The sequence below is a fragment of the Musa acuminata genome, chromosome BXJ1-4 (genome assembly GCF_036884655.1).
Source record: "Musa acuminata AAA Group cultivar baxijiao chromosome BXJ1-4, Cavendish_Baxijiao_AAA, whole genome shotgun sequence".
Classification (NCBI taxonomy): Eukaryota; Viridiplantae; Streptophyta; class Magnoliopsida; order Zingiberales; family Musaceae; genus Musa; species Musa acuminata.
Window position 1 is genome coordinate 36,518,415 of NC_088330.1, and position 27,504 is coordinate 36,545,918.

Here is a 27,504-nt window from a genome sequence, read left to right on the forward strand (position 1 = left end):
TACCAAGTGTGGGTAGAGAAGCTTGTTATTTGTGAATATATGTAATTGCTTGCACTTACAAACTTGAACTACATATTTTAATGTATTATTATTTTGAAGCAATCAGGAAAATAATTTTGCCCAGTTATTTTCTTGGGTCATTTTTATTTCCATCGAGAATAAGTCATCTATGAAGGTTATTTTCCTGGCTACAATATTTGACCAGATAGTATATTGATTTGACCAGTGAGAATGAGTCATATACATTGCATCGACGTGCTTGGCAAGTAATTGAAGGGAAAAAGTAAGCCAACTCAAACCTGGTTGTCTTCCAATTAGGGCCAAGTTTCTGAGGTGTACTTACTGGATGACTACAACATCTAACAAGTGTCAAGTTAAAACATCAGTATCGGCAATCATCAAAGATATAAAGAAACACAAACAATTGTATGTGGCAAATTCTTCTTTGGTTTTACCCACTTTTCCTTTTTTATCTTTCTCTGGGATGAAACGAGGTGATGAGATGTTTGGATACAGATTATGAGAGGAACATGAGTCTAATATGTGCAGAACAATATGAGTTTATTGATCATCCATAGAGGTAAATGGGTTGTTGTCCACCACAATGTTTGACTGAGAGTGGAACACAGCCAGTTTGATTATGCCATGTCTTCATAATTTTATATTAGTTCCTTCCATGCAACTAAGCTTTACAGTTACCAGAAGCGAGATGAAAAGATAAAGCAAATGGCCAATTCAGAGGGTATTATCAAGGCAGAAACACAGCATGACATCTTTCATTAGGTGGAGAGTGGAGCTGAAGGGGGCAGTAGCATCAGTATTACACTTTGTCATCATGGAACCACCATCTAGTCTCCTTGGGAGACCTACCATTCCTACAGTTCCTCACGTATCGATCGTTATCAGGCGGACGTTGCTGAAATCACAAGAAATATTTCAATCTTTGTGTTGAAGAAAAAAGATGTTCAAATGTGTAGTGATGTATCGACTAGGAATGTGATGAAACCTTTGCTGTCGAGCTGGATAGCATGGATAAAATGCTGATGCAGACAGAGCTTACAGTCATTGCTGGTGACCAGGAGTCATATAAGATATCTGCCAAAGAAACCAAAATATATGTTAAGAAAGCAAATCTTCAAGATGGAAACAAGAATAATACTAGTCTTGCGTCCACTTCTTGTTTATAAAATTCCACCAATTCAAAAAAATCTGATATCGTTTCCTCAAGTTAATCAACATGATGGTGAATAGAATTTGTCTTCAAGGATGAGAAACAAATGAAATATGTATCTGCATGTGTCTATACATGCAAAGATGCATATATTAGTTGTACAGGACATACTCTAATCTCCCAGCTCAAACATTCTGACCTTGAGCCATGAAGGTTCCTTTAAAATGTGTTAAGTTGCTATATATACAAGAAAGAGAGGCTTACAAAATATAAAATAAACAGATAATAACTAATATATTGATGAAACAACCAAGCTAAATATAACCACACACAGAGAAGTAGACATTAGTCTATTGACTTATTCATGCCTTGCTCTTCACAAAGAGTTCTTTCCTATCAACTGTCCGATATATAGCGGAATCTGGATGAAGCAACCATGGTAGCTACACATAACTAATAAGACCAACTGCTAGTCTACCTAGGAAATTGCTGAACTACACCCTTGTTCAGTTAATTCCCTTAAGGTCTGTCATGCTTAAAGACTAGCTGGTCTGATAGAATGAGATCAGGTTTTTATTACCTCGATGAAAAGATTGGATCTCATTATTCTCGACAAATCAGAAATAAGCCCTAATATTCTCTCCTCCCTTCCTTCTTCCTTTGTTGCCACTTATCACTTCTAAAATACCGTTTGGAAAGTCTGGATCAATGTTTAACGTATCTATGAAGAATAAGATGGACCCTGGCTCATGATTATAATGTCACCTTACAGATCATTTAGTCATGCTTGATTAATATGCATGTCACTATTTTTTATTATTCAAACTTAATATAAGGTATGCATTATCTGTAAAAATTGCATGTTCTTCATGAACAAGTCAAGAAAGCTCATGTAGTACTTAATCTACTGTTACTTGATACTTATTTGCTTTTAATAAAGGTACTAGAGGCTTCCAACCTGTATATACTAATTTTGGCATGTATATCTAGTTAATACTTCTATTGTTATGTCCTTCTAGCTTGTGCACTGACATACCACACCCATCTGTTTGTGTTTGCTAAATTGTCTACAAACCAAGCAGCATTATCCTTTTTGAATATTTACATCATCATCCCCCTGTGGCCTATCCTCGTAAGAATATAAAACTTTTGCTGTGCTATCAATCAACAACCATTGCCTATAAGGTTAAGACACGCAAAAGAACATGTAGGATGTACATTTTCAGAAGCCTAATGCTGAGCAAATGGAATCTAAACTTTTTAACTAGACATATGAACATAGTTACCAAGAATGTTGAATATTTTGGGTCATGTGATATGTTGGCAGATAAGGGTATGCCACTTAGATTAGTCCATCATATGTGGTGAGTAAGAATAGTTGGGTTTGATGTTTTGGATCACAGTACATGTTAAATTGCTTAATTGAATTGTGTTATATATTGAATCAGTTAGGTTGCTTGTGACCTCTTGTGAGATATCGTGATCTTAATAATTATCTATGCATCTAAGAGGATCAATATTAGTGCTTTAAGACCACCTGAAAGTTACAGATTTTGTTTTTATCAATTTTTTTAGTGCTTTTGTTATTTTAGGCATTTTTAAAGGATTATAGAGTAAAAAATGTTGGTGGATTTTATTCATCTTTGTAACTTCAACCTGTAAAGAAAATGATATTGACAAGAATGTACACATAATTTTGACATCCTATACGGCATAGTACTACAGTAATCCAAGATGCAAAAGTATAGTGAACAGGAACAAGGAACTAGCTGATGGTTCAACAAGGGTATCACAATCCAAATAAGAACTATGATCTAAATTCTGTAAGCTAATATTGCTAAAAACTCACATAAAGAGCCTATCTTGATAATGCCTATCATTAATTGATGACAGTTGGGATGCAAAACAACCAGAGGAATAAAATGATGATATGTACTTAAAACAGGCCAAAAGGATGATTGTGCATTGTTCAGTACCAAAACATCTACGATTGGATAAATTAACAAGTCATGCAATCATGCCACACTGAATACTTTTGCTGGTGAGGAATTACAAGATTTCACTAACTGGATTCACAGAGTAGTTTAAACATCTCTAGAAAGGAGTTCCACAAGCATGGTCTGAAGGATCAACAGATCTTCCAACCACCATCCCTAGCCATACTGAGTTGATGAGAAACAATCGATCAACTACAATCAACATATTTTCCATTGATCCCAACCAATGCCAGGTCAAGTTCTAATCCCATGCAAATTTCAGCCAATTATTCATTGCAAATTACCATATATAGATATTAGAAATATTTGTGTTCTTTTACCTGATAATGTATATTTGGAAAATTTTCAATAAATTTACCAAATTCTTAAGGAGCCCACAAGTATTTTTGAATGGTCCAGGAAAGGAAGTTGAACTGAATGAAATAATGGATTGTTGGTCATCATCATGTAGAAATTAACCTTTTCCAAATAAGCAAATATAAATGGAAGAACAATAGTACTGATTTGGATGCTTGCACATAAGAGTTCCCTTTCAGCTATGGAAGTTCACTACACCAATCCTTAAAATATTTTTGGTCTACTTTATATAATCATTCACATTATCCAAATATTAGAGTGCACATAGGATCTCACTACTCAAAGTCTTGAATTAACTATGTAAATGGCCATATCATGCCCAAAAAATATCCCTTAGAATCAAGGAATCAACCATCAATAATGCTAGGGTTCACACAAAAAAAATGGATTATCGAAATTAATTTATGATAGTCATGCAAAAGAAGAGATTGATCTTCCCATTATAAATATGGATGAATAACATGCAGACCAGCTAACCACATTGGCCAAATTTAACAGAAACAATGCAAAAAATAAAGGATAGGAAATTTTCTCAATAGTCTAGAAACCTGGATCGACATGACAGATGCGATGGCCTGAGCTTTCCAGGCCATGAAGTATCATCATATCCATGTCATCATGTGCCTGCATGCTCACTAGCATGGACCAGCAACAGCAAGCAACAATTCTTACAAATTTGTTTTCCACATTTAGTTGGTGTCACAAGCTTCTAATATTATGAAAATTTATAAAGGAAATGATAATAATGATTGTCTAAAGTAATTATCAGTCTTCCAAGTCTCTGTTCTTACATGATAAAAATTCAGTATAACATATATCCAGAAAAGAAGTTCTGATATTTTGCAACTTTATAAGTTAAATGATCTTGTGCACAACATTAACATAGAAATCAGGTGTCCGGTACGGAAGATATAACCTTGTTAGGAGTTATTTGAATATCTATAATTTCAAGGACATTATGCCTTAGATTGGGCCACAACTACACTTGAGTGGATGATATTATATGGTATTCTTCCCCGAGTGCTGGTGTGAAGACTAATGAGGAAATTGGAACAAAGAACAAGAGCGGATTAGCAACCAGGCGGCATGAAAAATCCACCAGAGGACTGATGATTGAAGAAACATGCATATCGAACTGCGCATACCCTTTGGAGTCTTTTATGGTAAACAAAAAAACGAAGGTAACCGAAAAAGATTATCTAAAACAAACTAGCTCCTTGACTAAAAGAGTTTAGCTAAATAAGAAAGCAATTAATAGAGATAGAAGCCGATTCAGCACACATCTCCACACCATTCTTCCAAAGGATGCCTAGTTAAATGCGGATCAAAACAACGGTTTGTTGATAGAAGAAGACGAGAGACTGTTCATTCAAGCAAGGAATATTTCTGGCACACAAGATACGGCTGCAACATAGAACTATTCAATTAGATCAAATTGATCGTGGGTTCCAACTCAAGCAACGAGAATTACCTAAACATATGTGCCCGTTGCTGTAGATGTGCGGATGAAGAGGCGCAGGATGCAGAAATATGACCTGAACAAAACCCACTAAATCATACTCCAATCATCCCAGCTAACAGAAAATAAGGAACCCTTACCAAGGCGATCCAACGATTTCCTTACCTGTGGAGCTTCCATGGGATAATGCTCCGGGAAATCGACCTGCAGCTGGTACTTCTCGTTGGCATACAGCGTGCCGGGCGCTCCGATCACCTCGATCACCCACCTTGGAAGGAAAGAAAGAAAAGAAGGAATCAAGACGCTGGTCAAAACAAGAGGAGGGCAAGGAGCGAGACGAAGACCGAGCCCCAACCTTTGGAGGTTATCGGTGACCTTGTGCTTGAAACCGGCCGGTGGGTTGACTTGCCATTCCACCAGCTCTTTCTGGAGCCTGTTGCAAGCGATCTTGCTCAGGGCCTGCGATCAACCGATGCATACGAGGAGAAATTTAGGACCAAACGGTAGAGGGGAAATCGCAGGAGGAATCGGAACACGATGGTCGACGAAGGAATCCCAAGAAGAGGAGAACGACCACCTTGCGAGAAGCGGCGGAGGAGCTGGTCATGCTTCTGCGGCAGCGGCGGAGAAGAGGTGTCGTGCGGAGCGAGAGATAGAGAGAGAGAGAGAAAAGGGGGCGTCTATTATGCATTTAATATAGTATTATTTTCTTATCTTTTTTCAAAAAATTTCCTAAAATTCGCCCCAAATTGGATTTTAATATCTTTGAGAATTCGACTCGGACATCCCAATCTCATCAAATACCAAAAAGCTATTGACACGTCAATTTTTTTTCTTATTTTTGTATTAATCGAATAAATTGATATTTCACCAAATTATACTTACAAAATTCTCAGATAATAAAATAAATCTATAGAAAGTCTGATATGAGTTAGATAAATTTAATGGTGTTATGCGTTGCTCTAAATAATATTACACTTAATTATGGAATGAAAATAAAATATAATAAATTATAAAGGCTCCTAAAATATATAATTTTCTTTTAAAGGATAAGTGGTAAAGGAGAGTTTGGATCTAAACTTTATATTATACTCATTTATGAGTATAATATTATAAAGTTTGTCTTTCAAAATAGTAGGTAAATATGATGTACATAATAATTTTATTTTTGGATATTTTCTAAATTGGATATCATGTGTTTTCAAGTACTCGAATTAGTCAGCCTCAATCTTCCCCGAATAAAGTCAAACCATACAAATGCATATATGGAGGAAAGACTACCATCTTCTTCTGCTTATACATCGCTCTTCAGGACCTGAAGGTGAACGACATCAGAGTCCTCATCTGTTTGCACTCTTTGAGCTCTGTGCTTGAGACATTGGACTCAAAACTAGAAGAGCTCGAGAGAATTTGAATTGCTGTTGATAGCTCCAAACTTCTTGGCAAGCTGAGAGAACTCAAGAAGACTCGACCTGATGCAGAATGATGTATGTTCTCTTCAAGATAGAAATCCTTTCGCAAAAGACAAAAAGAAGAAAAGCAAAATGCTACAGGCAACCACACATGATTCCTGAACAGCCTTCCTTGTGAAGCTTAGAATATAATTAATGCAGTATAATCCAGTTGGTCAGACAGACAGTATGAGATTATGAAGAGGTGATTGATTGGATTGCAATAAACTTAAACAACAAAAGCTGACGACCTAAAGCACCCAAGAGAACTAGAAATCTGGAGTCTAATTTGTCGAGGTGCATTGCCCTGTGTAACCCCATAGTCTAATTACTAGCACCTGTCATCACTGCATTGAAGAAGGAAGCAGCATGGATTTGTCTATCACAAGAACAGTGCTATCTGACCAAAAAGAAATAAGCATTGTCACTCTTCTTCACATGACAGATCTGCTTTGGTGCTCTAGGAAATGTTTGCCATGTCCCCCCTGTCATCCTGTACTCGAAATTAGTTTGCAAATTAGGTCAACCAAGTCCATCTGGAAGTCCTTTTCCTCTTTGACTAATAAATATTTATTTGATCATGCAGCTTGACTAAGAGATACATGCACCTTGATCTAAGTCATGCATATGTCAACGTTTTCCATTGATCATCTGTAAATATTTCTAGTTAAGATTAATTCTTTTCATGGGCATGATGAATCCAGACTGATTTAGCTAATCAAATACATCACCAGATTAATTAAGTTGGCTAGGTTTTAGTGTCAGAAAAGGCACAATTGGTCAAGCAATTACTCTTGGCATCTCACAAAGGAGCATAACTTGCATCTTTCAGATTGCTTATGCTTTGCCATAATAGAGATGCTAGAATAGCTTTGGTGAAAAGCTACACTTTGGTGAACTTTTATCATTCAGATAGGTTCCATTACAAAGGTATAATAAATTCATTACCTACCAAGCATCTAACCATTGTTAGGCAAGTGCAAAAGTCGCATTTCCATTTAGGTAGGACTGAAAAATAAAGGAACAAAACAGGTTCTCCATAACATCATTAAGCATCAGAATATTACTGTCGCAAGTGCTCAACTGGACAGTACATATCCTCTCCTTTTTGAACTAGTAGATTCTGGAACAGACTTCAAAGACTCAGAAAGGAGCAACATTCAATTTGCAAGGAATAATAATTTGATTGCAATGACTTTTTTTTTTGGAATATATTGTCAATCAGGTACCTTGTGAACTGTGCAAAGAATTCTCTGTTCCTATCAGAAAGATCAAAATTTTCTTGACGCATGTCATGGAACTTGAGAAGATTTTGTGTTGTGCAAGGCATAGAAGTTTCTGTACAAACTTCCTCCATGTAAATGTAGAAACTGCTATCAGGGAAATTTCTTGGTTTCACATTCCTCTGAGAAATGTAGGAATTTGACTATTCCAAGTTGTTCAAAGTCATGGAAGACTTCATTAGTAGTTTCCTACATGGAAGTTTCTACTAGAATACATATCTCTATGCTGCCATCTTGATAGATTCTTTTCTTTGTCTTGATAGATATTACTCAGGACTGGTATCTGGTAAGTTATATCCCCCATTCCAGTAGAAGTCAGATCACTCAAAATCAAAGATAAATTAGATTCACAAATTTCCGTGAGCAAAATGCAGAAAGAAATATATGAGAGATTTCCAGATTTACAAGTGACCAAACAACAAAGCATAAAGCATACCTGATCAGCTCTGGACACAGCACATAATAAGTAGAACCGTTCCAACTCAAATGCAATTGAAGTTTATTTACCTGTCAAAGTGTGATAAAGTGTTAAGGCTTAAATGATAGCGTATCTTCAAAATGCTCATCAGCCAACACCATAACAGCTAACCAAAGCAGCAGAGAAATTATTGGAAGTCAAGCAGCCCTACATAAAACAAGAACAGACGAAGCACAAGCAAATTTAACCTACAAAAAGCTAATGAAATGTTTACCGATCAGTGTTTTGAAAAGTACTAGATGCTAAAAGGTGACAAAACACTGAGTTACCTAAGTACTCACAAATTTTAATGTATATATATATATATATGTATATATATGTATATATATATATATGTATGTATATATATATATATGTATGTATATATATATATATATGTATGTATATATATATATATATGTATGTATATATATATATGTATGTATATATATATATATATGTATGTATATATATATATATATATATATATATATATATATGTGTGTGTGTATATATATATATATATATATGTATATATATATATATATATATATATATATATAATATGTATAATGAGAAGAGGGAGGAGAAATTGGGTAAGAGGAGATTGTTAGGTCTGAGAAGGATTGCTGGCTATAGTTGGAAGGGAAGATTGTTAGAAAGAGGCTCGCAATCCAACAACATAAGGTAGAAGAGGCTTATAGTCCGACAGCATGGGGCGAAGGAGGCTCATAATAGGGTTTCGTTAGGTTCCTTTTACTAGGTTGGGCGTGCATGAGAAAGAGGAGAGGAAGAGAGGGGGGAATACATTGTGATTAGTTGGCTAGGTGGAGCCAATTATATTAAAATGATTCAAAGCATACTCGATTGGATTAGGCACACGCTTGAATCACTAATGCTTGGGCTTAGGCGGGCACCTGAGTGGCGCCCTTTTTAAATGCCTCGCTTTGATCAGTTATGAGACACTCGCCTTGTCTTGTCTAAGCATCTTTTGAGAATATAGATCTTAAGTAAAATATACCTTTTTTTTCAAGAAAAATCTTAAAACTATCTTGAATGTGATGTAATCTTAACACCATTTAAGTTTTATTAGATTAGCCGCTAGCCTACATATTTAATTTGAAAAATTAATATAGGTTTTTCTTTACTATTAATTGATGGTTGTTTGTTTAGGTTTTTCATTGCACATCAACTATGACAATACAAAGCAATTAGGATGCTTATAATGAATGTCATTGGATTTATGCATGAGCTTACTCATGCATCAACTATGACAATAACAAAACCAAGTCATCTAATACTATTGTATTGTCATAATTGATGCAGAAATATTAATTACTTTGTATTTTCTTTACTAATAACCAAACCAAAGACAACTGTGACTACCATATCATTACTCATGCATAAGAAGTCAACTATGACCAAACTCATGCAGAAATCCATCATCATTGGATTTCTGCATAAGTTTACGTATGCATCAACTATGACCAAAATAAGTCAACTACGACAATAACCAAACCAAGTCACCTAATACTATTTCATTGTCATATTTGATACAGGAAATATTAATTACTCTGTATTTTCTTTACTAATAACCAAACCAATTCACCAATGACCAACATATCATTACTCATGCAGACCACAAAATCAAATTGTATCAGAATAGACTTGTGAACTTTAACTCTATGAATAAGAAAACTTTACGATCAAGCCTATTGATGGATCCCTTGAGATCTATGGGCCGATCATTCACATGAGGGTAGGATATCTATACTTCAGCCTTGTACTTGGCCCCTGGCAAGATCTTCCTCTTAAAATGGGGAGAGTTTAACTTGATAAGAAAGATATCCTTCATTCTGGCATAACTCACTCAGGCACAGGTGATTGTGAAAAGGATTTTTTATTCCCTCTAAGGGGCTACTCAAAATATGATTTTTAGAACACGGCGAGCATTAGCACTACAACTTTCAGCTATAGTTTGCTAGCTTGGTGCTATTACTATTTCTTGTAGGATGACCACATTTGAAGTATGTATGTCTTGTAAAGTGTGTTTTCGGGATGTGGCAACTTGTTAAGGAGCTTTAGGCTTTAAGAAGAAGAAGAAGAAGAAGAAGAAATGTAACGATCTGAAACTGGCCTGGATCGATCTTGTGCGATCGTCTGGCCTGACAAATTCGAGACAACCAAGATGGTAAGATCTACGAGAAGAAATCTTCGGCAGATTCTTCTTCTCGCTGGCCACTCCTGTTTTCTTGCTAATGGGACGCACTTCAACTAAACGAGACAAATAAGAAAACAGTAAAAATCCGAACTTTAACACAGAAAGGGGAATCGGAGCAGAACTCGTACCTCTTCTATTGCGTTGATCCCAACTTCGTGCATCGTCGAGTGCTTGCCTGCCGTCCACCAAGACGGTGCCGCCGCCGGCTTGTTCGTGACCCCGCCGTGAGCATCCGGCCGGAGGAGACTACATCGGCGCAGGATTCGATCGAAGAGGGCGATGGAATTGGGAGGAGAGATGAAACACCAGGAGAGGAAAGTGGGCCGTGTCACGGCGGGAAGAAATCGAACTTTGGCTTGAGGCGAGTGTACTTTTTTTCTCTACCCGTCTGTTTACCGGTTACATTTATCTCCTTGCGCTCCACGACAAACGGGCCGATGTATCCAATCATAAGGCAGGTAGAGACGAAGTATAAACGAGTAACAATGCAATTTCTTTTTTTGGTACTGCGACGTACACGTTGCCAATTGGCCGCGATACCTGTGACTCGACAGATGAACCTTCTCCAATGAGGAGGCTGGTAGATAAGCGGGTAAAGATCGAACGCTGTAGTGCAATATTTCAGCATACACCGTAATTCTAAGTATGTTAGAGAAAAGAGTATATATGTTATCTATCTTGTAAAAAAGTTCTTGGAGCTTAATATTATGGATTCAGTTTATCGAGCTATTTAGATGAATGCAGATCACAAAAAATCCAGGCTGATGAAGCATCATCCACTTGGCAGACACTGATTGGCCGCAGAAGGATAAGGAAATCTATCCACCCCATCTTCCCCATCCAATAGCCTTGCCCTCGTTCTTGTGGTGCATGGCCGTCTTCTACTCCCTTAAACGACACCATAATACCCTCACAAGTACCACAGAGAAGCTCCACCCCCGAGGGAGAAGGCGGAAATAATGGCTACCATTGGCACCACAGCACCAACCTCAACCTTCGTCCGCACCGCCGTTCCCAGGCGGCCGACCGCCGTCTCCTCGCCAGCGATCGGTAGCGCTCTACGCAGCCTTAGATCCCCGTGCTGATACCTGCGTCGATCGTCAGCTAACAGTGGTAGTGTACTTGTGTCGAACAGGTTTGCCTCGGCTGGGAGGCAGGGGCGGGAGGGTGAAGTGCTCGACGGAGGCGAAGCCGTCGGCCGGAGCGGGGGCGTCGATGCTTGCGGCGGCGAGCGTGATGGCGGTTTCGAACCCGGTCCTGGCGCTGGTGGACGACAGGATGAGCACGGAGGGGACGGGGCTGAGCTTGGGGATCAGCAACAACCTGCTGGGATGGATATTAGTGGGTGTGTTTGCCCTCATCTGGGCTCTCTTCTTTGTGTACACTTCCACCCTGGAGGAAGATGATGACTCTGCACTCTCCCTTTAAGCTCTCACGTATATATAGGCTTTGCCATGGAAATCATTGGAAGCATGCATGCTCGGTTGAGGACCGGTGTATGATCTGAATGCTTGTATGGAAACACTTCATGCTGTTCCCTAATTTGAAGTTCTATTAATCGTATCGTATGTGGCTGATGATAGAATTAATCGACTATCGAGAACTTGTTGTGTTTAAAGCACTCTATTACTTGCTCAACAAAATTTTCTTGCATTTCATCTTCTGAAATCAAAAGAACAAAAAGGATGTTATAAAACTGAACAAACATTCAAAAGTTATGGGAAATCTCATACATATTATGGTGTCATATTTAGTCATTTTAACAAAACTAGAGGAACAAACTCGCATATATTATCCTATCCCCTGTAATTAAAATTTTTACTATTTCAATCTTTATATTTTTAAAAGTTATATTGAGATCTCTATACTTACGAAAGTAAAACATATAATCCGTTATTTCAATAAAACTATTTATTTTTAACCTTTATAGGGCTCTCAATATTTCACTTTCGTAGATATAAAGATCCCAATATAATTTTAAAAATATAGTAATCGAGATGCTACAAATAACTAATTATGGAAGATAATCTGTAATTAGCTCAAACTAGAAAAGTCACATCCCACTCAAGATTGTTAGATCAAATCTCATCTTCACCACATTTATTTTTGTAAAAAGAAAATTATTGTAAGTGTTCATAATAAAATCATATATTGGTACTCAATGTGAGAAGAAACCTTTTATTCCTCATCAAGCAAATGCAAAGAACAATAAAAAAAAAGGGGGTTCGTGCATGTCATAGAAAAGTGGCAGATTTAGATCAGGTTGGCTATTTTTTGAAAGAAAATTAGATTGAATTTTCCAATTGCTAGACTGTACTAACATATGACCGATATGTCGGGCAATAATGTCATGATCGACAGTGATTAGGACATATTTTTTGTGGCAGAAATATAAATCAATACCTAATAAGATCGATTTTGATTATCAATTTGACAGGCAAAAACCGATTTATTGTGATAACAACAGAAGAAAAGAAGTTTAATTGATCAAAGAAAATTTTGATCAAACTATATCAAGGCTAGTTGATTGATTGCGGGTATGATATGCCTATGATCACATTAAGATGTCAAGTATGGTATATACTTTTATATAATATCAAATTTACAAGGAATACTTTTTATCTCGATTATCGTTACCTGTGTTAAAAATGAGAAGTAGTGCTTTGGCCATAGGTGAATGCATCATGTCGAAAGTGGATTATCTATTCATGTCAAGTCCATTCTATTCTACGTGGTTCTTTTTTGTTTCTTGATAGATTCATCGCATAAGGGGATGCTCCGATCTGATTGAACGCATTAGCTGCCTTTTTGCCTAGGTTGGATGCATCACACTCGGGGAGACGTTTTCATTGCAATGGACACACCTTCAATGTTTTTTTTGTCCATAGTAAATAAATATATTACATGCGATGAGAATATTTTGATCACGTTGAATGTTTCAGATATCATTTTATCTTAAATGAACGCATCACCAATTATACACTTCTTCAAATACCCTTTTGTACTAAGTGAATTCATCTTGTGCAAATGAGAAGAGTCATAGATGATATTTGTTTCAATGAGTTTTTATTCATGATTAAGAATTGTATCGTATAAATTTAATATTGTAGATTGTATGCCATAGATTTTTAGTAATTTAAAAGAAAAGAAAAGTTATAGTTAAGATAAATGAATAAGATCAATCAAAGTGTAGGATAATTAAGAAACAATCAATAAATAATGAAAATAGAGGAAACATATAAGATTACTCCATTTGCAAAACAATAAAATGGAAAAATATCATTTAAGATAAATAGATACATTCACGAGAAAGCTTTAAGTAACGCGACTATATAAGATTAATATTAGAAGAAGAGACAAACTCCAAATCAACGATTAATATTATACGCCTACACAAAGCTCAATGTCGAATTAGTGCGGATCTTGTAGTCACATTTGACAAGGCGTATATAATTGTGGTGTTGAACCGAAATGTCCGATCCAAATTTGAGAAATTATCGGATCCGGATCCACAATTCAAACATTCGATTCGATTCGACCCGAGTCTGGCTCGACGAAACCATATCTAGCTGTTCACTCACGTGCATACCACGTGAGAAATATTCCCACAGGCGTTCGATACGACCCTGCCGTTAAAAAGGGAAGATTCGTGCACGTGACGAGGTGCATTATGGTAAATTCGAGCCGTTTTCCCCCGTTCATCGTATCACGCACATGACAAAAATGGCGCGAAGTTGTCTCTGATCTCCCGCCCCTTTCCGACAACGCTCCCTTCCTCTCTCCTACCCTAACGCCACGCACACACACACACTCTCTCTCTCTCGCTTCTGAGCCACCCGAAGTCCGATCCTTGGATCAGCATGCTCCACCATCCGTCAGTCGACAGCGCCACCGCTGCGCCCAAGCTGGCGGCGCTACCCAAGAAGAGGGGCAGCTACAACTGTGGCCGCTGTGGCCTCCCCAAGAAGGGGCACACCTGCCCCTCTGCCGACGGCGGCCCCGCCCCGCTCCTCCCCCGATCCGGCCACGGCCTCCGCCGCGCTCTTTTTTCCGACGAGGACCGGGCCTCCTCCGCCCTCGTTCCAGCGCTGGTGGACGAGGAGGTGGCCGGGACGCCGGTGCCGGAGGTGGTTGAGGAGGAAGAGAAGGAGGACGATGAGGTGGACTGGACAGAGGAGGCGATGATCCTGCCGACGTCGTGCATGGTGGAGGTCCTGAAGCGGCTGTCACCCATGGAGCTGATGCGGGCGGCTGCGGTGTGTCGGGGGTGGAGGGGTTGCGTGAGGAGGATGTGGCGCTCCGCGGAGGAGCTCAGGCTTAGCGTTTCGCCTCGATCGCAGATCGGATTCGTCGGATCGCTGCTCCAAAAGTGCGCCGGATTGTCGCGGCTTACGCTGAGAGTGGAAAGGTCAGGGCTTTCTCTGTGGGAAGGAAGATAATTGTGGATTCCGCCACTGCAGCAATAGAAATTAAAATAGACTAATTTATGGTGATAAAAAATTCTAACTTTTGTCCGAAGATTGCTAATAGATGAACTACATTAGGGTTTGCCTTAGGTCGTTGTTTTTTGGGTCAGATCTAAGCTTCCAGAGCTTGGATGAATGATCGATATGCGGCAAGTTATGATAAGAGTGAAAATATGTCCTCTACATAGATGGCTTTCTAAATGAATTTTTGATCAGAAATCATTGATCGTAGCTTTCATTTTGTTTTCTTCAGATCAATCCACGGAGGTAAGTCGGGCACTGTGTTCTAGATTGCTATTTCACATGTTATGATTAAATTTGAGGGAGCTGTGAGAAGAAAATGGTCGAGATATGGGTTTTACTTAACGAAGGAGTGGATGTATTCCTTTTATCCTGCAAGACTCACTCTCTCATTTCAATTTGTCTGTGAGATCTGCAGATCCTATGGCTTTTACGTTGATGTGTATATGTGTTTTAAATCGGGAGGGACGAACATGCATCAGCATCTGTGATAGATCAGGAAGGCCCTGTCGATATGCCTTTGCTGATCTATTAACTTGGCTGTATAATTGACCGAAGGTAGGACATTGTTGATCTGCATCGTGCTGGGAGTATGTAGACCTTAATACCATTGGCATACTACATTTTGCAACTTATGTTTCTTTCAATTATGTTTCCTCGTTTCTTTCTTTCAGTCTTTTGTTTGTGTCGGATCTGGGATCTAGAGATCTGTGCTGAAATGATTGATAAGTACTTAAGATAAATGTTGACTTCTTACTAGCCTTCTATTCTTTTTCGTATTGGCTTTTACATTTGCCTTTTTTTATAATATGTATCAGTGAAACACAAAGAATGCTGTGATACCTAATTGCCTATGACAAATAGATATCTTTGAAGGTGCTTGATGGGGCTAGATCATAAATGATATCTAATTGTTTGCGTTGCTATTTTGTAGCAGTATACGTGTGACAGTTAAGTCGGACGTTGCCTGATGGAATACTCTTTTTTTCTCTTATTTTGCAGTGATGTTGATGCAACAATGCTAGCCTGTGTTGTGTTCTCACTGCCTAATCTAGAAGCTTTTGAGATAAACATGACCAAGAACACGGTCAACCGGATAACTGGGTAAGCCACTGACTTTTAAGCACATTCTGTCATATGATTTCTTCATCTAACTGTGTTGGACTTTGAATATTCTTTTTTTTGTAGTTTCTAACGTGTCTCATCCGTATCTTACTACTCTTACCTGTTCGATCTTTTAGATGTCTCATCACTGTGATGTTACTGATCTAATACATTGGCTTGGGGACTCAGTGGCCATTTTTCTTCAGAATGACATGTTCTAATTTGATTTGGATGCATTTATCATCTTGGATCTGGATTTGTGCACAATCTGCATATAAGATTGTGCAACACTGCTATATATATTTTAATAAAGGTCATGGCATGTGTTTCTCCACTAATATGAAACAAAACCAACAGTTGATCAGCACACACACACACACACACACACACACTGTTTTGACAATAGACCTCTGATGCATTCCTTTTCTTACAAAAGTGCTGATGAAAACCTTCGTGGTACTTTTAATCTTGTGAATTCAATCAAATTAAGGTCCATTATTAGATATATTCTCCAGATTTATGTATAATAATCATGTAAATTCAACCAAATTGAGGTCCATTATTTGATTTACTTTCCAATTTCATATGCAATGGCATACAATTTTTCTTCCGAATGTTTATATGTCACCTATCTGTCCTTCTGTAGGAATGAGTTGAGTCGTTTTGTTTCTGAGAAACGATGCCTCACGACTCTTAAAGTTGAAGGTTGCACCAACATTGGATTTCTCAATATCTCTTCATCAAGTCTATCGACACTTTGGCTATCAAATCTTTATTGCATTTCAAAAATGGTATGCACTTCTATGTTTTCTGCAACAGTTAATCTGGGTTTTATTTATGTCTTTTTGCATGTGTTCACTTCTGTTCATTCTTGATAGGTCTTTAAATGCCCTAATCTGAGAGAGATTTCTCTTGATTTTACTCGACAAGAAAATGATTCGACAGATCTTGTTACAATGATGGAAAATTTGGGGAGCAACTGTCCAAGGCTAACAAATGTCCATATTGCATCAATACAACTTTGCAATGAAGCTGTTCTTGCTCTTACAAGTGCAAACCTGAGGTAGGTAATATGCTCTAGAAAAGTTACTTAAGATGCTCGATAGATGACACTGGTGCTAATGTCAAATGTAGGCCTTGCATGGTATTTTTTCTCTATTATGTAGCAGATGTTACGGCTCAAATATAAGGAAATTTAATTTATACAGATTCATTCATCTGGACCAGATGAAATGGCATTCCAACAGCATTTTTTGTTCTACTGCTCTTCAGTTCCTCATTTCAGTAGATTGATGTGTAAGTTTTATTTTCTCAGGTGTTTGCGTATGCTATCATTGGTTCTTGGTTCCAGAATCACAGATGCTGCTGTGACTTCTATAGTTTCGTGTTACACAAGTCTAGAGTTGCTTGATTTGAGTGGGTATGCTTCATTCTGTTATCAAAGAGTGCCTAAATGTAGCTATGATCTTTAGTGCGCTGGAATAAAGTTAACTGTAGAATCAATTTTTGTATGCTAATTGAACTCATGCTGCTTTAAAGCTTCATAAACTCACGTGTTGCTGTTTTCTTGCTTTTACATGTTGATCTGTAATTTTTCCAGGTCAAGCATCAGCGACAGTGGGATTCGCATGATATGCAAAGTGCTTCCTGAGACTCTATCCAGACTCCTGCTTGCACTTTGCCCAAATATTACTTCGAGTAAGCATTTGTTCTTCCATTATCACTTTGCTGCTTGTATACTCTGTACTGTGAGCATTATCCTATCATGTTAGTTGGCTATAATCGTACCTGTTGCTCTTTGTCCGTGTCCATACCTTTTCAGGTGGGATCCAGTTTGCTGCAGTTCAGTTACCTCTTCTTCAGCTTATCGACTGCGGGATGAGCATAAGTGATACTGGTTATCATTATGAAAGTTCCCAAGAAAAACTATGTCCTAATATGGAAAGGAGTGGAGAATATACCATGTGTCAGAAATTATCCACCATGAAGTCACAACGGATCTACCAAAAACTGATTATAAAACATGCAAATTTGAGGAAGCTCAGTTTATGGGGTTGCTCGGGTTTGGATGTAAGTTAAAATTCAAAATAATCTAGTAGAGGCAACTCTAGATTCTTTATATTTTTTCTTTCTTGTCATACCTTTTGAACTGTCTGCAATATCGTAGGCTCTATACTTGAATTGCCCAGAGCTTAATGATCTGAATCTTAACTCATGTACAAACTTGCATCCAGGTATTATGCTGTCATTGACCTTTTTGAAATGTTATAATGACACTTGGTTGCTAACAAGTTTTGTAAAATTTATCAGAGAGATTGTTGCTTCGATGCCCTAATTTGAAAGATATACATGCTTCTGGATGTCAGGATATGCTAATTGGAGCAATACGAAATCAGGTACCAAATTTGTAAGCTACAATTAATTCATTTGTGAATGACAAAGAGGGCATTGTATTGGGTGGATTGGAAACAAAATTTCAACTGAACTACCCTACACAGTTGGTGCAAATATAAAATGTACCAGCAGCTGAGTGTATTGTGTGTTGTCAGAAAGCCTGGAATTGCATTGGTTATAGAAATCACAGAACTACATATGACCCAATAAATAGTTAGTTGAAAAGGAAAATTCTGTTGCATAAACCTTCAAGAGATAATATTGTGAAGCCAAAAGATTTGAGTCTCAAACTGGCCGACATTCTATAACAATGTTATGATGCAGAAGAAAACTGAACAAGCCTTCCACAATAACTGAGGACCTTCTCAATTTGAGGTGTTCATTAGCAGGTGTAAACTAATGTTGTACACCTAGTACATAGATAGCTTGTCTTCATGATTGTTTTCCTGTGATGGAGTTTGATGAACTTATCCGGCTTTAACATCTTTGAACTTAACTGAGAAAAACAAGGTTGTTCTGATTCTGCATGTTGTATCTTCTTTTTGTTTGTCATGTCTGAAAAATTCAGACAAACTCCTTGTTTTCTCTCTTCAGTTGTGTTTAGTAGATGTGTTTTTTTTTTTTTCAGTTCAATTTTTGTATCGAAGGGGTATTGGGGATCTCACACCTTTCTTTTACATGCATTTTATCTGAAAAACTTGCTGTGGTCACTTTGCTTTAATCCATCCCCCTGCTGCATTGTTTAGCACTTAAAATTAAAAAAAATTCTTCTGCATTTCTCTTTTCACTTATTTCCGGTACTTGTAGGTACTGAATGAGTTTGTTGCTGTTGAAAACCATTTACCATGTAAGAGACTAGCTGATGGATCAAAAAGGGTCCAGGTACCACTTTTCATTCAGCAGGTGAGTGATTAGTATTTCTAGAGCTACACTCGCTTCTCAACTGTCTGGTGTTCTTTTTAATGTATCTCCAATAGACTGTCTGATGTTTGATGCTGCTTGCAGATATCTGATGGCAAGAAGCAGAAGAGAAGACAGATGACGCAATGCATTGTTCATCATGTCTAATCAGCAACTAGTATATGTATCTGTTAGCCAATAATAGCATACAAAATCAATTAGTTTCTTTTTTGTTAAGCCTTAATCCTTTTTGCTGTATCAGCCACACAATTGGGCTGCTCTAATCAGTATATGTCTGCCTTTTTAGACTGACTTTTGGAGTTGGGGGGGTTGAAAAGGAATAAGACTGCTTACAATATCTTACATTTCACTTGAAAATAAATGTTGATTCAATTAAACATGACAATAGCCTCCAAAGGTTTTAGCATCAGGCAAGTTTAACTTACCACTATGATTTTTCAGCTTTAGATTTGGTTTTTTGGTTTTTCATCCAGTGTAGGTAATGTATAAATGTTGAATGGAAGCTTCTACCCTTGAAAGCCAAACAAACTTACTGTACCTGTATGGTTTATAATTAATTCACTTTCTCAGTTTATCATAGATTGGCTATCTTTTATTTCAGTTGTATCAATGTCATGGTTGTTCATTGTTTGATGATATCACATTGTCATGACAGAGCAGAAAACTCGATCAGCTTCTACCTTTGCAGAATCATCATCTCCACCCACTGATGGAGTAAGAGCATGATGTGTCATTTAAGATACGTTTTTCAGAACACACTATTTCTTGCACCTTGAGTTTCAGCAATGCCACTGAATCTGTACTTTCGTTCCCATCCAATCAATATGCATTGGTATATGTTCAATCGTTTCAAATAAGATAGATCTTTGGTGTTACATTGTGCCACTTATATTCTGATGAGGCTTATGATAATGTATCTTCAACTTTATACAATCTGCATTATTGGGAAAACAATGATCCTCATTGTTGTTGCTCATTCTGATACTGATTGAAGTAATTCTTTTGGTCATCACAAAGCCAATATGTAAACTGTGAGCTCAAAGTTTGGTTTTCTAGCTGAATATGTGCTAGATTTGTTGACTTCATGAAGTCAGTCAGGCTTATGAATGCCAAATTTGGCAACTTGGTGACCAATTTTTTGAGGATTTCTTTAAGGGAATTGTTGATAAACTACAATCTTCTTTTTGTTTAGCAACTGGTCATCTTCAAGTAATTTCGATAAGTGTTTTTTGTCATTAGTTATGACTTTGTACTTTCATTATTGGCAGTTTCCATCCCTCCTTCTCGAAACACCCACTATCAAATATCCTAATTTGTTTTTTGTATTTTAAAGAATAAGCAGTGAAAAGGAGATTAGATTGAAGAATCTTAGTTAGCCCTGCATTTGTTATTCTTTTTCAATCTTTCTTGATCCAAATTGAGTTGTCTATTTATCAACATTTATATGTTTGTTATGTTAAGAGAAAAAATGATTCTGGATCTCCTTTAGCAAGCAATTAGCTAATCACATATGAGCAACTTCATGTTTCAATCTTCAACAAAATTACTTGCTTGTAAGAAGCTTTTGCAAGAGCAGAATCAACTCCAAACATGCCATACAAACTATATAAAACCAACAACAGAGCTCAGCAGTCACAGTTAATAATTCTTGCATGACTATAATCAAAGAAATAAATTTCCCATTATCACAAAATTCGAAGTTGGTAGAATGTCTAAAGAACACTAGCAATTAATTCTCCAAGCACCTAATTCAAAGCCAATTACCCACAGGATTCGCTCAACCTATTTGCTTCCTAATTCAATGAATCAATAATATTTCTAACCACAACCCATCCCTGTCAGCTTTAGATCTGTTCCTCCACAGGACCACATGAAGGTGGCAGACTTCTTTCTCGTTGACCCATTCATCCCCCATAAGAGATGTTGAAATGGTTGCAAGGTTGGGGAACACTCTCCTTGCCTTGATCAAATCATCGCACTGTGCATGTTCCCCATCGACAGCTCTCAGCCTTAAATTACACCTCCATCACTGGCAACATGGCTTTGCTAACGCCAAGAACAAATCGAGGGGGGTGGGGGGGGGGGAGGAGATTCGCAGGGAAGGTTTGCATTATAATTGCAGGAATAAAAGCACACACTGCACACCAACAGCACTAACACGTAGAAGAGTTTATTGGACCTGCACACACACCGGTAATAAACAATGCAGACAGATTGAGATCATAGCCAACAAGCTAACACCGCTTCATGTCCTTGGCACATAAGAAAACCCTCTCACACAGACAACTGCACGTAACATGTACTGCGACCACGATATAGAAAACACAGCAGACAGCATGGATATGCTCGTCCCAGATCCGGCGACCACGCCTCGTGTTGGCGTTTTGACTGTGATCAAGAACCAGCTGTTATCACGGCTTTTGATTCCTCAGCTTCTACTCTTGCACTTCTCCATTGCTCTTGGTGCTGCGGTAAGAAGAAGCACGGTCGACTCAGAAGCAATCCACAAAGAGAGAGAGAGAGAGAGAGAGAGAGAGCACTGACCGAGTCCTATGGCTTCCGATCCTTTCATTATGCGTAAACGCTTGCAGGAATCCACAAACATCCTGGATTATTGATTTGACGAGAGTAAATGATCCAGATCTATAGCAGTATCGATGGGAAGAAGATGAAGCGAGTCTTACTCCCATGGAACATCTCCGACGAGCATCCAGTCGCCATCCTTGTCTTCATAAGTTGGCACGTACTCAGAACCATTGATGAGATCCATCAGCTTCCCTTCATTCGTGAAGTCCCTCCCGTTCATTCCTTGAGAGCCACAGTTTGCTGTGATCGGAAGAAACATGCAACATAAGATGATGATTTCTCTTTACTCTCGTCTTTCCTTTTTCCAGCTTAAACAAACAGCAGATGATGAGAGCTGCAGAGACAAAACTCTATTTTGATCTACCGAGCATGAGAATTTTATTGTGGCATGGGATACAGTAATGGCCTCCATGACCGAGTGGGTCACCAACCCATGTGGGGTGCAAAGCTCTGCAACTCACATGGGCACTGTCTCTCATACACGTTATGATTCCCCGATAGACATGATCGGGACGTATCCACCGGGGTAATTTGTACGCTACGACGCATGGTGTCAAGGCTGCCGCCACACTTACCACTGGTGAAGGAGCTAAACATCTTCTCCAAGGCCATGGAGAGCTCTTGATAGCTCCTGTACATTTTGAGGTCAACCTTACGTAGGTATGGTGCCCCATCCATGCAAACCTTGACAAAGGCAGCCGTGTTGCCCGGCTTCTCTCCTTCCTCCTTGCTCGCCTTCTCGGATTGGACAGCCAGTATGTTCTTCCTGTATGATCTAACTGGTGGCCAACCCACAACCTGTGCCCTGAGAATAAATACGATTGCAACATATGATCAGTGATTAGTAGCAGATAATTCCTCATCTTGTGAAAATATCTCGAAGGTCTCAACTATTTCTATATCTTCTGTTGTCTCTTTTTTTTGGTATCTTCATATTGACAATGAAGTTTCCTGAGATGTACCTTTTTTCTTTTTTTTTTGGTTGACAAGAAGATGATAACATTAGAACATGTTATGCATGTGTCCGGCGGCCTTAGAATCTCCAGTATATGTTTGTCACTTCATTCAAAAGCTGAATGCTTTTCTCTCGTGGCAAGCTTAAAAAGTTTGAGTAGAACTTCCAAAGCAAGACTCTCATGGAGAGAGAGAGAGAGAGAGAGAGCATATTCACAGAAAGGAGGTGCTCTCATCCTTGGTTCCACGAATGGAATATTTATCATGCTTGTCTTTGCTAAGAAAGAAATGAAGAACAGCAAGGCATGGATTCCCATCATATCATGGAAAAGACAAGACCTACACACACCATACTTCTGTTCATCCGTTCCAACAATAAAAGAAAAAAAAATCAAAACCATTAAATCTCAGAATAATTTTATGAACATGGAAATATCCTATGAACTTATATCAACAAAACCCCCACCCCCCAAAAAACAAAAAAAAAAACAAAAACAAAACAAAACCAAAGAGAGAATATTGAGAGACTTACTTCGGAGCACGAGGCCTCTCGGGGTCAGTGGCAGACGCAGCAACGTTCTTATGGCTCGGCGACCTCTTCATCTTCTCCGCCGCCACCTCCTCCACGTCCACCGTGGTCTGAAGCTTGAGCTTCAGATCGACAGTCTCCTCAAACGCCCTCTTGCCTGAATTCTTCGTCGCATCGCCTTCTCCTCCTCCTCCGCCGGCACCACCGCCTGGCAGTCCCAGGCGCAGCTCCGTCTCCTCCAACCCCAAGCTGTAATCTTCCATTACAGCCTCCTTCATTCTCCCAAGCTTCACCTTAGACTCCTCTCGAGACTACTCTATATTTAGAGCCCGAAACAGATAGAGAGAGAGAGAGCGAGAGAGAGAGAGAGCAGCGGAGGCAGCACTGCGGCTAATTATGTGGGAACTTTTACCATGGTCGGTCGTACGACCGAACCCGGCATGGGACCGACACGTGTCCGACGGATCCGGTTGCCGCCGGGTGACGCACGATGACGTCGCCAGCTGCTTCCCGTCGTGGAAGTGCGCGCCGCCGACTAAATCGCCGATCCCGACGGCGCGGAGAAAGGTAGTGCAATCGGGGACCCGCATGTCACACGGCGCCGTGTCGGCTGGCGATTCGGGACCACATATCCGACGGCCGAGATGGCATCTCCCTCCGAGGGTAAAGTTCCCGGGTCCCAGAACTGGCGGGGCCGTTAAAACGGTGGCACACCCAGGGGGCATGTGCCGAGATTCGTGCAAAAAGACAGAAATAAATGAGAACCGTCCATATGAAGTTGGATTTTAATTCCTTTAATGCTCATTTAAGCTTATAAATCTCAGATCAAAATGGCCTTAATGCTGAATACTGAACGAAATGTAGAGATTTAGTTCTCAATTAACCGAGGGCGGTGGATGGAATAGAGTTGCAATCAGAGTAATCATCTCTTGGAGAGGAATATTTCAAGTTGGGTACAAGGAATATGATAGCTAGATTTTAGCTCAAAAGGTGAAGGTTTGAGCTGTTTGAGTTGAAGGTTCTCTAAGTCCACTCCAAAGGCACTGATTCTCCAAAATATTGATGGATAAAACCTATGTAAGATTGTATTCATTTTATAAATTTCCAGAAATCTATTTTGAACTCAATTTTGTGTTTTTCTCAAAATTAATTGGGAATCAATTGTTGTACAAATCTTTTGTTTGTTTATATCATATTGCATGTAGTACTCTACTTTGCATGCTTCATGTGGCTAATAAAGTCTAGCATTGTTGGGTTTACAAGTGAATTAATATTTTTAGATATGTGATTGGGAATGCTAGTATGAGAATGAGTCCTTGTAAGTTTTAGTACATGAGAGCAAGATGTAAAAAATAATTTGGGTGCTTTTGGGTTTCTCTTTAGGTGTTTAAAAAATGTGCTCTCTAAGATTTCTAAAGAGGATATTCTCTAGGGTTTTTAGAAAGCATGAGAAAAAGGTATAAATCCTTTAGAGTTTATGCAAAATGATATAGAAGAGGGGTTATGCTTGAGTAAAGATAACTTAAAGATCTTATAATTGATCTTACATGATAAAGAATTTAATTTTCTCTGTTGATGTAGTTGAAAAGTGTCGAACTACGTTAATCTTGTGTTGGCCTTATAGTATGTTCTTTGATTATTCATCTATACATTTTTATTTTGGTTTTGGAAGACACTTTCATAGGATAACTGGATGTTAACAGAATGAAAGCGGAAAATCCAAAAGATTGCAAGAACGAGGAAAATAAAACTAGAGAAGAAAGCGGAAAATCCAAAAATCCTTGAGAACGAGGAAAATAAAATCCTTGGGATCACTCCTATAGTGTTCCCTCTATACTTGGCTTCGAATGCTTCTTTAATTCTTTTTCCCAATTCTCCTGGCATCTTGGACCATAATTTTTCAGATAATTCAGGTCCTAAGAACATTCTTCCTGTTTTGGATGCCAATCGCATATAATCATTTAAGAACTGAATGATATATTTAAGGTTAGTGCATGACAACCTTTCAAGATCACGGTAGGCCTCCTCCTGAGCCGTGGTAGATCCCTGGAACGGATCTTCTAATATAAAAATTGTTCTTAATTGGGAAAGAATATTTTGTGTACCTCCCGTTCCATCTGCATTGGCTATGAGTAATTGATACTCCTCTGGGTATGCCATTCTCCATTGGATCCATGCCAATTTCTCAGCCTCCCCGAGAAGATTTTCTATGAACTCCATTTTTGCTAGGGGATCTGTGAATCCTTGTAAAGATACTAAATTTTTTGTTATAGATTCCCATCTCATAAATACCTCGTCAAACATACCCAATTGAGAAGGGATTATGAAGATTGCTCCCTGTTGCTGAAAAGCTGAGGGAAGGTTCCAGGCTTCAGAAAAGCTTTTGGCTTTGAACCTAGGTCGTCTCGAGCCTCCTTCGTATTCAGGTCGTTGACTTGTAGATTCAATATTTACCGCTGGAGGGTAGTTTACTGGCCCCATTGTTGAGTCTGCTGGTGGCCTGTAATTTGAGATGGCGGATGATGAGTATACCTGATGTGACAGTTTTGCTAGTTGTGGGTATTCCATAACTAGGTCCTCTTCTAGCCCTGTCGCAATTAATTCCTTCTGAGGTTTTTGTGGATACGGCATTTCTACTTCCTCATTTGAAGTGTAGATGTTTTGGAAGTAACAGTTCAGGTTTTCTTGTAGTTCTTCCGCCTCATTTTCACTTTCATAGGATAGCTGGATGTTAACAGCTATCACGTGGCTTCTTATCTCCTCTTCATCGCTGAAGGTTTCATCATCAGCGTTGCTGTAGTGGATTCTGCTTGATGTTGAAGCCGCCTTATAATTGTCAAAACTGATGGAGATCCTTCCGTCAATGAGGTTCCTGCTTCTGAGTTCAGCAGGCTGTATAGGGATTGCAGAATACAAAGAAGAAGACTTGACCACAAAGAAAGGCCTTAGATCATGGCTGGGTATTCTAAACTACGCCAGAAATTATATACCCAATTTGGGCAGACTCCTAAGCCCGTTATATTCAAAAACAAGCCCAACGGGAGAAAAACGAATGAATGAGCAAGATTGGAAGTTGATCAGAAAGATCAAAGGCCTAGTGCAAAACCTTCCGGATTTGGAAGTCCCCCCTGAAAATTGCTTCATAATCCTAGAGACAGATGGATGTATGGAAGGATGGGGAGGGATCTGTAAGTGGAAGAAACAGAAGTATGATCCCAAAAGCACTGAAAAAATATGTGCATATGCCAGTGGCAAGTTCAGCCCGATCAAATCCACCATTAATGCCGAAATGCACGCCGTTATGAAGACTCTAGAAGCTCTGAAGATATACTTCCTAGACAAAAGGGAGATTATTATAAGAACGGATTGTCAGGCCATAATAAGCTTCTTCAACAAGTCATCTCAGAATAAACCTTCCAGAGTCAGGTGGATGGCCTTCGTAGATTATATAACGGGGAGCGGCGTGGACGTCAAATTTGAACACATTGGAGGAGAAAGTAATGTCCTGGCTGATTCATTATCTAGACTAATCAATATTTTGGTTGCAGGATGGCCAAGCGAATCTCTGTTTCTGATCCTAGAAGCCACTCAGGAAGTACAGGCCAAGCCCAATGCTCGGGTATTGGCTCACCTGAGTCAGATGATAAATCAAGTGACCTCCTCCTACAGTACCAACAAGAATTGGATAAGATCACAGCCGGAACACGTGGAGGACTTTCACTCAACAAAATGGGATTATCAGAAAGAAGACTTGGAGCAATCCAGAAAGAAGCCTCCAGACAAGCGGTCAGTGCGCTCCAGCAATTCATCAACATCCACTCAATCAAAACAAAAGAATATAAGAAAAGAAGTGGAGGAAGGGACAATTGGTACAGGGATTGGTTACCGGTTATCATCCAACAGCAGCAACAGCTGGAAGATGCCTTATCCCTAGTAAAGGACGTAGCGCAGAGGACAACAAGCTTCAGCCTCTGAAGACAGCCAGCGCAAAAGCTTTTCTTAGCCGCCAGAAAAAGACAGACCTAGTGGACCAAGCATAGACTTTTTAGCCTCCCTAGTCACTAAGAAAATGAGCTGAGCCTCGGGGAGCCGCTCATAGTGCTAGTAATAATGGCATGAAGGAATATTCCTTC

The 27,504-nt window shown here is 38.8% G+C and overlaps 4 protein-coding genes and 1 long non-coding RNA gene across 7 annotated transcripts; 2 read left to right on the top strand and 3 right to left on the bottom strand.

Moving 5' to 3' along the window:
• Window positions 1-544: 544 nt before the first annotated feature.
• On the bottom strand, window positions 545-5,719 carry LOC135661438 (probable ubiquitin-conjugating enzyme E2 16). Its single transcript, XM_065176514.1, has 6 exons — window positions 5,562-5,719; window positions 5,340-5,443; window positions 5,150-5,252; window positions 4,997-5,060; window positions 1,007-1,095; window positions 545-916 (listed from the first exon to the last, which is right to left on the bottom strand). Exons 1-6 carry the CDS (start codon window positions 5,673-5,675, stop codon window positions 821-823), a joined length of 570 nt encoding a protein of 189 aa, XP_065032586.1. The 5' UTR covers window positions 5,676-5,719; the 3' UTR covers window positions 545-820.
• Window positions 5,720-6,548: 829 nt separating this feature from the next.
• On the bottom strand, window positions 6,549-10,804 carry LOC135672575 (uncharacterized). 2 transcript variants are annotated; one of them, XR_010513018.1, is made up of 3 exons: window positions 10,525-10,789; window positions 8,155-8,225; window positions 6,549-6,928 (listed from the first exon to the last, which is right to left on the bottom strand). It is a non-coding gene; the product is annotated as an uncharacterized LOC135672575 (long non-coding RNA). The 2 variants fall into 2 exon arrangements; XR_010513017.1 differs by lacking the exon at window positions 6,549-6,928 and having other exon boundaries at window positions 7,842-8,225; window positions 10,525-10,804.
• Window positions 10,805-11,264: 460 nt separating this feature from the next.
• Window positions 11,265-11,959, top strand: LOC103983127 (photosystem II reaction center W protein, chloroplastic-like). Its single transcript, XM_009400295.3, has 2 exons — window positions 11,265-11,446; window positions 11,532-11,959. The coding sequence occupies exons 1-2, from the start codon at window positions 11,356-11,358 to the stop codon at window positions 11,822-11,824; spliced, it is 384 nt and encodes a 127-aa protein (XP_009398570.2). The 5' UTR covers window positions 11,265-11,355; the 3' UTR covers window positions 11,825-11,959.
• Window positions 11,960-13,927: 1,968 nt separating this feature from the next.
• Window positions 13,928-20,048, top strand: LOC103983125 (F-box/LRR-repeat protein 17). Of its 2 annotated transcripts, XM_065176519.1 has the most exons (11): window positions 13,928-14,804; window positions 15,886-15,987; window positions 16,634-16,778; window positions 16,866-17,050; window positions 17,303-17,407; window positions 17,588-17,685; window positions 17,810-18,057; window positions 18,155-18,221; window positions 18,298-18,383; window positions 19,189-19,284; window positions 19,387-20,040. In XM_065176519.1, exons 1-11 carry the CDS (start codon window positions 14,257-14,259, stop codon window positions 19,447-19,449), a joined length of 1,743 nt encoding a protein of 580 aa, XP_065032591.1. In that variant the 5' UTR covers window positions 13,928-14,256; the 3' UTR covers window positions 19,450-20,040. The 2 variants fall into 2 exon arrangements, with proteins under 2 accessions (XP_065032591.1, XP_018680108.2); XM_018824563.2 differs by lacking the exons at window positions 18,155-18,221; window positions 18,298-18,383 and having other exon boundaries at window positions 19,387-20,048.
• Window positions 20,049-21,452: 1,404 nt separating this feature from the next.
• On the bottom strand, window positions 21,453-23,726 carry LOC135661492 (auxin-responsive protein IAA30-like). Its single transcript, XM_065176520.1, has 5 exons — window positions 23,375-23,726; window positions 22,464-22,693; window positions 21,987-22,128; window positions 21,847-21,908; window positions 21,453-21,768 (listed from the first exon to the last, which is right to left on the bottom strand). The coding sequence occupies exons 1-5, from the start codon at window positions 23,647-23,649 to the stop codon at window positions 21,731-21,733; spliced, it is 747 nt and encodes a 248-aa protein (XP_065032592.1). The 5' UTR covers window positions 23,650-23,726; the 3' UTR covers window positions 21,453-21,730.
• Window positions 23,727-27,504: the final 3,778 nt, after the last annotated feature.